The sequence below is a fragment of the Anolis sagrei genome, chromosome 3 (genome assembly GCF_037176765.1).
Source record: "Anolis sagrei isolate rAnoSag1 chromosome 3, rAnoSag1.mat, whole genome shotgun sequence".
Taxonomy (NCBI): domain Eukaryota; kingdom Metazoa; phylum Chordata; class Lepidosauria; order Squamata; family Dactyloidae; genus Anolis; species Anolis sagrei.
Window position 1 is genome coordinate 234,325,260 of NC_090023.1, and position 9,991 is coordinate 234,335,250.

Here is a 9,991-nt window from a genome sequence, read left to right on the forward strand (position 1 = left end):
AATATATAGTTTCCCCAGGCTTTGTCCATGATTCTATTTAAAACATTAGCACGATACTTCCCAAACCCTAATCATCCAGATGTTTTGGACTTCATTTCCCAGAATCACTGGTCATTAGCCAAGGCAGCTAAGACTTCTGGGAGTCCAAAAACAACTGGAAAATTAGAGTTTGGGAATCACTGTATAGTGTGCTGTCCAATATCAAATGCTTGAATTGATCTGAATACAGGAGCTCAGAAAAATTGATGAACTTGATTCCCAGAAGAAGTAAACTGTTGAATATGATATTCTCAGGTTTAAAAGAGGAGTGTTTACCTTCATGTCTTTCTTTCTAGCTTTTGGAACCTTCTGTCTATGGTTTGTGTCATCTAATGGCTCTTCTTTTTAATGGAATGTTGAAATTTTGCTTAATTTTCATGACAAGATCAAAGTCAATTTGGCTCAAATGTGCTATTATACAAAATATTTGATAATATGCTGTTTTGATCCCTTTACTGCAGAATGGTATTTAAATAATCCTTTGTTATGTCTTCTTGGGCTGTTTCCCTTGGCAAAGTAACCAATAAGCTGTGTAAACAATGGTAAAAATAGCTTACAAGTAGGTATTATTATAAGTCAATGTTAGAATATTAAATGAATATAGTACTATGAAAAGACTTCTAATATAGATCTGTATCTATATATATTTGCTTGCAGGAGAGTTCAAAGAATGCACAATATTATTTAGTGATGTTGTAACTTTCACCAACATTTGTGCCCAGTGTGAACCTATTCAGATAGTCCTCATGTTAAATGAAATGTATCTACGATTCGACAGGCTGACCACCGTGCATGATGTCTATAAGGTATTTGTTTTGCCTCTTGTGCTGGTTAATTTCATGATATCAACATGAATACAGGAAGGGGAACAGATGTCAAAAATAATTCCTTCGTAGCCTTTCTACATCTTGAAAAGCATCTGGGGGTATTTTTTTCTATTTTCTTTGGCTTCAGGTTCTAGCAATGTCTATACAAGTAAAGGAAATAGGTTGTTTTTGGCTTGTTATGCCCTTGTTCTCCCCTTCACCTTGTCTAGATCATTTGCCTGTTGTCCAACTGTCCTTAGATGTCCTCTAAGACATCTTCTGTGTCACCCAGTCCATGACTTACCCTTAGTTAAACCACAACGAGAGATAGCAATAGCTTAACAAAATGATTTTTAAAATCTCCAGAAGATAAATTGCTATAATGGTAATAGTAATTGTGATGGTAGTAACAGAAAATGCATACAATTTGGGGACAACTTTGCAAAGAAAAGAAACAAAAAGAGTGAGTAAGGAAGCAAAAAGAGATGTGGAACTACACTAGACATGAATCAGGCTTAGGCATATCCATTGATATAAACTTACTGTATTTTCAAACCTACATTTGTTTTTGAAGCTGACAGCTATAAAATGCATTTTATTGTGTACCTGAAGCTGTAAGATGTGACCATTGAATGATAGATGATTAATGTTCAGCTTTCAGCCTTGAAATATAAATCCTTCTGTCAACATTAAAAGCACATGCAACCCAAAAATGTTGACCAGCTGTTACATTCTGCATGATAAGAAAATTAGGTCTAGGTGGAGTTGCTCTGCCCAAAGCTCAAAATGACTAGGATGTCACTTTAATAAGATTTGATGATTTCAAAGAAGCTCAAACAGAGATTATTGCCATTTTAGAATGTCTCTGCTTCTTTTTTAAAGGTGGAGACTATAGGGGATGCCTACATGGTGGTTGGGGGTGTCCCTGTGCCTGTATCAACACATGCTGAAAGGGTTGCCAACTTTGCTCTAGGAATGATCATAGCAGCCAAAGACATCAAGAATCCAATTTCTGGAAGCCCCATTCAAGTGAGTATCAAAGTAATATGTTTTCTGCTTATTGTTTGTGAATGAAGATGATTTGCCCTGGATGCAATCTCATACTTTTCTGCAGTAATAGGCAGAAATTCACCCATACTTAGAGAGCAAAGTCAACAAAATGAATGTCCCTTAGGTTAATTTCATTGAGTCCTCCATTATCTTAACAAACCAGCATCTGAAATACATCATGGTTTGTCTGGGAAAATGTACAGAAATGACCCAGCACCAATCTCCAGAGCTATATAATCTTTATTATTATATTATTTATAATAACAAGAGTTTCAATAAGCATGGCAAAGATAACTAATTCCAGGCATTTGGGAATGTGCAGTATTCTACATGTTTTCATTGGGTTAGAATTGCCATAATCCCTCATCACTCACTATGCTGACTAGGGTTAATGGAAGTTGTCATCCAATAACATCTGAAGGGGCACATATTTCCCCATTCCTAATGTACACATTCTAGTTCAAAGGGAAGCTTTTTGAATTCAAATGGATGTATCAAGAATGTTGTCCTTTCTTTTAAAAGCTACAGTGAACTTTGATCATCCAGGAGTGTCAAAGTGCACACAGAGATCTGGATCTGGAACTAGGAGATCCAGCACATATCTTTCCAATTTTGTATCGATATATGCTTCTACATCAATAGAAAAACAAGCATCCCAGTGTCTCTGCAGGATTAGTTCTGAGTAGCCTCAGCACATTAATCCACTGTAGAGAAGTAGGATTTAATGGGATTTTATCAAAGCTGTAAAGGATGTTCAGAACTCATGAGATGTCTGAGAATAATCTTGTGATTCACTCTTTGCAGTCGTGCTTGGGTTTCTTGGAATGCAGAAAAAACATCAGAGACAAATGGGTCCATGCATGCATATGTACATACACATACAAATGCTGGCATAGCACCTGTTTTTTTACCCTACTTTTTAAAAAGCTAAACATCTCCCCAGCTCCTGCAACATTTTAGCGGAGTTAAAAGTAGAATTTACTCAGAAATTATGGCTGAGTCATTCCTCTTGCAAACATCTTTCAGCCCTCTAAAACATGCTGCTTTCCATGTGTCCTAATTTGGGATAGAGTCACTTTTCATTTCCTACTACTGGTAGTTAGGGACTCTGTTAGTCTGTTTAAAGTACTCAAAGATCTACCAGTAGATCTCAGTAATTTTTTGCTTGCCTTTGCTTTAAAAGACTTCACCAAAAGGAGCTCCGGATTATGGGTCGACACTATTTTTTTTGCATGTTAGAGATAATGGATGTGTTGCACTTGAATTTAAAGGTGTTGTAGATAAGATTTTTTTTAAAAAAAATTAAATCTCTCTCAGATCAGAGTTGGGATCCACACTGGGCCTGTCCTTGCTGGTGTTGTTGGAGAAAAAATGCCACGCTATTGCTTATTTGGAGACACTGTAAATATAGCATCCCGAATGGAGAGCCATGGAGTCCCTAACAAAATTCACCTGAGTGCCAATGTTCACCAGTAAGTACTTTCTATGCAATCCATTCTTTTCTAACATTTTTCCAATAAAAATATTGCCTTAGGCTCATGCAGCTTGTGACATAGCAATCCCTCTTTACTGAACTGCTGTCATGAATGACTTTTCAATGCACTGCTCTAAAGATATTTGAATGTGGTTCAAATATCCTTAGAGCAGTAAAAGGCAGTACATTTGGTACTAATTATGAAATCAGCCTATCCCCCAAGGGACTATTTTCCTGCAACTCACAATCCCTTCCAGACTGCCCTTGTTTTCACAAAATTGTGAATATACTCCTTTGGAAGTCTCCGAGAATGGCAACACACCTGAGAAATAGGTTGTACTCCTTAGCATTGTTTAACAAATAAATGCCCATTTTCCAAAACCAAAAATGGCTTTCTTTTTTTTTTGTTTTCCTTCCTTCCTCCCCCTCCCTTTTTTGTGCATTCATGGGCTTTTTTAAAGTCAGTGGAGAAGTGACTCAAGTTAGGGCTTGAGTGAGTTATTCAAGGTGCTGTGGCCAATCTCCCAATATGCTGAGCACTTCAGAGTGTCAGCCAGAACAGATATGAAAGCTACCAATTTCCATTGACAGTATTACATCACACTGTATTTGTTTACTCTTCAACGATACTGGAAATGTTTCAAAGTAATGACAATCAAATCTGAAATCTTAGCAATGTCATAGTGCACGGTGTAGTAATAAGCAAACTTTTAATAAAGCATATTGGTGCAGTTGCTTATATTAAACGTTTTTCATACCTTCTGCTGAAATGTGTTGTTCTCTGAAATGTGTTTTTCATGCTCTCTGCTGAAACGTGTTATTCTCTGTATGATTCAGGTGCTTAAAGGACAAGAACTTTGAGATGATGGAAAGAGGAGAAATTGATGTGAAGGGCAAAGGAAAAATGCACACTTACTTCCTGGTTCAAAATTCAACTGCAACAGAGAATGAAATTATGGGGAGGCCAGTCAGGGAACCTGACCTCAGCCATGAATCTGCTCAACTGATTCAGGAATGCAAAGCTGACGAATTTCAGAAGTTGTATCCACAAGGTAGAGGATGGAAAACATCAAGTTTTTCCTAGTATTTTTATATCAGTGTTGGGACAACTGAGATTCTCTATGGGATACACAGCTGTGATGTCATAGCTATAGTTCTTCTCCAAATCTCACCCCATAAAACACAGCTTTAATGCCAGGCAGCTGCATCAAGTGAATGAGCTCTACAACACTCAGTGTGGCTGCCTGGCTTTTAAAATGGGTTTTAGGGACACGTGTGATTGTGGCAATGGTACCAAAATCATAAATGCAAATAGAAAACAGTTGCAGTCTAGCGAATGACATCATAACTTATTATACCACCATCTTTTCACAATGATTGCACATGGTTGATGGCATCCTTATATTTGCAGAAGTGTCCAAATTCTAAGCTGGAAGAAATCCACAAAACATTCCAATACTGAGCAAGCTACATAGGGGATGGAAAGTTAGCAGAAAGAGGAAATTATATTGGGTTGCGCAGTTCATAGATAAAAGGTGTAATCTACTGCCATAAAATTGTTGATGATGGGGCTTAAATACCATAAAGGATCCCAATCCTGTCTGAAATTGGAAGCTGTTCAGGGTAGTTGAATGGGAGACCATCCATAAAGACCAGATACTGTAGGCTATATTTTAGGAAGGAACGGGAAAAATCACTTCTGAGTATTCCTTGTCTTAGGGCCCTTCCACACAGCCATATAACCCAGAATATCAAGGCAGAAAATCCCAAAATATCTGCTTTAAACAGGGTTATCTGAGGACCCTTCCACACAGCCCTATATCCCAAAATATCTAGGCAAAAAATCCCACATTATCTGAGTGTGGACTCAGATAACCCAGTTCAAAGCAGATATTGTGGGGTATTTTGCTTTGATATTCTGGAATATAGGACTGTGGTTCAAAGCAGATAATGTGGGATTTTATTCAGCTGTGTGGAAGGGGCCTGTGACATCACTATAAGTCAACAAGCAACTTGAAGATACAATCACATGTATGGATGGTTTTTGAAGGAGAGTGGATAAATACAGGTAGGAATGGGTCATCAATGACCACAAGCCAGGAATGGTGTATAATACCTTCACTAATATTATGATTCTTCATATAAGTAGCTTGGGAGCATGAGATGGCAGTTGCAGTTGCACTCACAAATTGGCTTTCATAGGCAATTTGCGTGCTCACTGTGATCCCTTCCACACAGCTATATAACCCAGAGTACCAGGGCAGGTAATCCACAATATCTTCTTTAAACTGGATTATCTGTGTCAACACTGTCATATAATCCAGTTCCATGTAGATCTTATACCTCTGTGTGGAAGAGGCTAGTGTTAATAGTATGTCAGGATAAATAGGCCTTTGGTCTCATCCAGGATGTTCTTCTTATGTTCTTCTGGAGTGTTGTAGAGGAGGCATTCAGACTGACTGGAATATTAAATAATATTTAATATTCCAGTCAGTCTGAATGCCTCCTCTACAACACTCCATTGCAATATTCTATTACAAATCTTTTTTTCTATAGTTACGCTCTTTTGTTTTCTGCTCTTTTTCAAGATATACAGCCAAATTCAAATGAAGAATCGCTTCCTATCATAGCGATGAAATATGCAGATAGTTCTACAGAAGCACATACCACCATTAAAGAAAAGAATGAAACAAGAACAAAGGATTTAGCAGGTATCAAGAAGGCTGATGCTCAATGGGATTGGGCCTAGGGTGCCTTTAGTCTCCTATAGCCTAAGGGGAGCACCACAAAAGGCAAAATGGAGTCCCAACACTCAGATTTTCAAGTAAGGTCTCATATCTGTTTGCAGTTTGGAAACCAGGTCTAGAACTTATCTTATCACTGTCTATGTTTCAAGGTGCTGCTGCATAAAAGCTGTGTTGAGAGTATTAGTTGTGTTTCTGTCCTTTGTGTCTTTTCTGATAGCACAACTTTGAAGTTCCTCAGCCATGAATAGAAGGGCTTACCATCACACCAAGGCCCCTTTCACACAGCTGTATAAAATCCACATTGAACTGGATTATATGGCAGTGGAGACTCAGATAACTTCGTTCAAAGCATATATTGCACATTATCTGCCTTGATATTCTAAGTTATATGGCAGTGTGGAAGAACCCTCAGGCCCCTTCTACACAGCTGTATAAAATCCAGACTTTTTTTCTGTGTCAGGAGCAACTTGAGAAACTGCAGGTCGCTTCTGGTGTGAGAGAATTGGCCATCTGCAAAGACATTGTCCAGAGGACCACCAAATGTTTTTTTGTCATCCTTGTGGGAAGCTTCTCTGATGTCCCCTTATGGGGAGCTGGAGCTGACAGAGGGAGTTCAATCCACTCTCCCCTGATTTGAACAGCTGACCTGTCAGTCATGCCAGCACAAGGGTTTAACCCATTGCACCACCGGGGGCAGATTATCCATTTTGAACTGGATTATATGACAGTGTAGACACGGAGCGCTTCCACACAGCCATATCACCTAGAATATCAAGGCTGATAATCCACAATATCTTCTGTGAACTGAGTTATATAATCCATATAATCCATTTAAAAGCAGATAATGTGGGATATTATACAGATGTATGGAAGGGGGATCAGATAATCCAATTCAAAGCAGATTATTTGGATTATCTGCCTTGATATTCTGGATTATATGGCAGTGTAGAAGAGGGCTCAGTTATTATCCTTTCCATTATTTACAGCGACTCAGGTTTCAAAAACTTTAGTATGTTCCCTCATGACATTCATGATTTTGGTACACTCTTATAGAATAAAACTGTGTCTTTACAGTCAGAGCACTTGATGCTGAATCCTATGCAAGTCTTCAAGGTGACCAGCTGTCAAACCAAGAGCCCCATCCTCATCATATGCAAGGAAGAAGCAAACCAGCAGCAGAAACACCACGGATCAGGAACATCAGATCCAATTTCTGCACTATGCTTTAAACAGCTCTTGAATTTTCAAACTGAAGGGTGGAAGTGTGTTCTGTGATGTTGTATTTTGCTGTTGCTCTCTTGGGGTCTTGACTTTGTGTACAAGTAGTACAGCATGTGCTCCTGATATTGAAATATTTTGAAATCACTGGTAGCAATAATGAAAGAAAGGCTGGCATTTTGACCATCAGTCTTGACTCATCTTATGTGTATGAACTTGAGACATCTAGTAATGTGTGAGAGAAGGAGGTTTGTCCTCCACACATCAGCATATTTAAAAAAGGTTGGTCGTCTTATCCCAAAGTGTGTTGTGTCGACATTTCAGGAAAGCGTGATTGGATGCAATCAGGACAACTGTGCATATGAGCTTGGCTAAGGTTTGTCCAGGACCACCGGCCTCCAGATTCTGACCCTTCTCCGTGACTAGTGGAGAAAATATTTCAGTCAGAAGCCCTTGGTTTTTTTTTTTTTTTTTTTTTGCTGATGTAACCAGGGGCTATGTTAAGATGACTCTTTTTCTGATGTTTTTCTATATTTCCGCACCTTCTCATACAGGCTGCAAAATGGCCATTGGATAATTCCCAGGTACGGCTCCCAAATAGCAACTGGTTGGCCAAAGGGTGAGTAGATGTGCCTGCCATCCAGATAGCCACTATTTTCTTCCCAAACATCCACATTAGGATGGATCAACTTTATGATTCACCGACTTCAATTAGGATCTTGTTCTCAGTGTAGATCAGCAATGTGTCAATAGTTTCCTTTCTTATACTTTTATACCGAAAGAAACAAAATACAGGGCCTATGTTTATTGTGTTTCAGGAAGAAAAGCAGTGTGGGAAATAAAGAGTCAATAGTTTCCATCTCCTCCTAAGTCCTCCAATAAGACTCGAACCACCTACTGCAATTTTGTATGATAATGGAAACAGGTGTTGAGATGGAAATAGAACTACAAATAACCGTGGTTCATCTTGAAGGTGAATAGATTGTTTGCATCCACAGCTGTTTGACAACTTAGTTTTAACCAATGACAGTAAAAGTCATGGAAGATCAGCAGCCCTACCTGTAATGTGTAGATGACTGGATGGGATTAGTGTAGATCCCAACAAGTTTCAGTATATACAGGTATGGTCTTCTTATCTGTATGAATGTCACTGTGAATGCACCTTCATGGTGTATGTATCATTTATATTTGGGCAATAAATGTTTTTTATGAAATTGTATTAGCATTATTTTTATATGAAAGCAAGCAGTTGTTACTTATGAAGAGCTGTTTTAGAAAGACCACCAGGTGTTACTGTACCTGGTTTAAGTCAAAGGTACATTCAGGTTTATTTATTTATTTGCAGTATTTATATTCTGGCCTTCTCACTCTCGGGGGACTCAGAACAGATTACAATGCATATATACATGGCAAACATTAAATGTCATAGACATACAACATATATAGACATACAGAGGCAATTTAATTTTCCAGGTTTCCAGCTTCATGAGGATATGTTTGATTCCGGGCACAGAGGGAGCTGTCACTTCACTATCCACTTATGACACCGAGTCCTTGATGGAGTACTTCCTCATTCTTCCGCACGCTGCTGGAAGGTTTTATGGTGTCATAAATTAGTTAAATTAGTCTCCTGCATAAAGCGTTACCTAAATTTCCTACTTGACAGGTGCAACTGTCTTTTGAGCTGCATAGGTCAACAGCAATCTAGACTATTAATGGGCAGGAGCTTATTCTGACCAGGGCTGGCTTCGAACTCATGACCTCTTGGTCAGTAATGATTTAATGCAGCTGGCTACTAACTAGCTGTGCCACAGCCCGGTCTAGCTGTGGTAAATTGGATATCATGACTTCCCAAATATCTCACCAAGTGGTCAATGCTGAATGGTTTTCAATAATTCCATCATACTCTTGTCAAGTTAGATCCAGGTGCATAACTGCAAGTTTGATTCAAAATGACTGGACATTGAGAGGGATTAACCTTACCTTAATAGTAATCTGTCTTCTTTCTTCCACATAACTGCATTTTTGCTGTATATGTAATGTTTTAAATGTTTGTATCCATTATACATCACCCTAGGGTTCATTTAGCTAATTTAGATTTAGTTCATACATTGTCTAAAGTGGTTGATGTGATATCTTTAATTATTAATGACTGAACTTCTTGCCTAGAGAGACAATGAACTATACAAAGTGTGGTCACTAGAGTAACTGATGAAGGCTCATAATAAAGGATCCAACTGTCAGGGGTTATTAGCTGTAAATTGAACTTCAGTATATAGATGTTGTGTGTCTCTTATCAACAGATATCATGGAGAAACAAGAGAAATCCATTTCTTTACCATCTTCCTGGCTGAGCTTCTTGAAATTGCCAGCTTAGCTTCAGGATGAAGATTGTATCCCTTTGATTAGAACCTGGAAATGTTACCAACTAAATTTCCAGGGTTCCTCCAGCCAGCATGTTCATTGACTTATAGCCATCACCCATTAAATGTTGGGGCCAGGAATTCCCAACAGAACTTACACAACATATTCAATGGTAAGGATCATAGTTCAACTCACTCTAGATAAATTCAAGCTCTAATTGAGGGAAGCTCTTACAGTTTTATGAATATTCACTACTGTGTCAGGTGATCTTAATCATGGAATGTTATGTTTTA

At 38.4% G+C, this 9,991-nt stretch overlaps 1 protein-coding gene across 1 annotated transcript in view; it reads left to right on the plus strand.

Annotated features, from left to right (window-relative positions):
- The window catches only part of LOC132770668 (guanylate cyclase soluble subunit beta-2-like), a 29,586-nt gene extending 21,035 nt beyond the window's left edge, over positions 1-8,551 (plus strand). The window contains exons 11-16 of the mRNA XM_060767880.2: positions 697-845; positions 1,728-1,874; positions 3,213-3,367; positions 4,207-4,421; positions 5,958-6,080; positions 7,191-8,551. Coding sequence (XP_060623863.2) covers positions 697-845; positions 1,728-1,874; positions 3,213-3,367; positions 4,207-4,421; positions 5,958-6,080; positions 7,191-7,345 — 944 coding nt within the window. The 3' untranslated portion in view covers positions 7,346-8,551. The remainder of the gene's footprint in view (positions 1-696; positions 846-1,727; positions 1,875-3,212; positions 3,368-4,206; positions 4,422-5,957; positions 6,081-7,190) is intronic.
- The last annotated feature ends 1,440 nt before the right edge of the window (positions 8,552-9,991 follow it).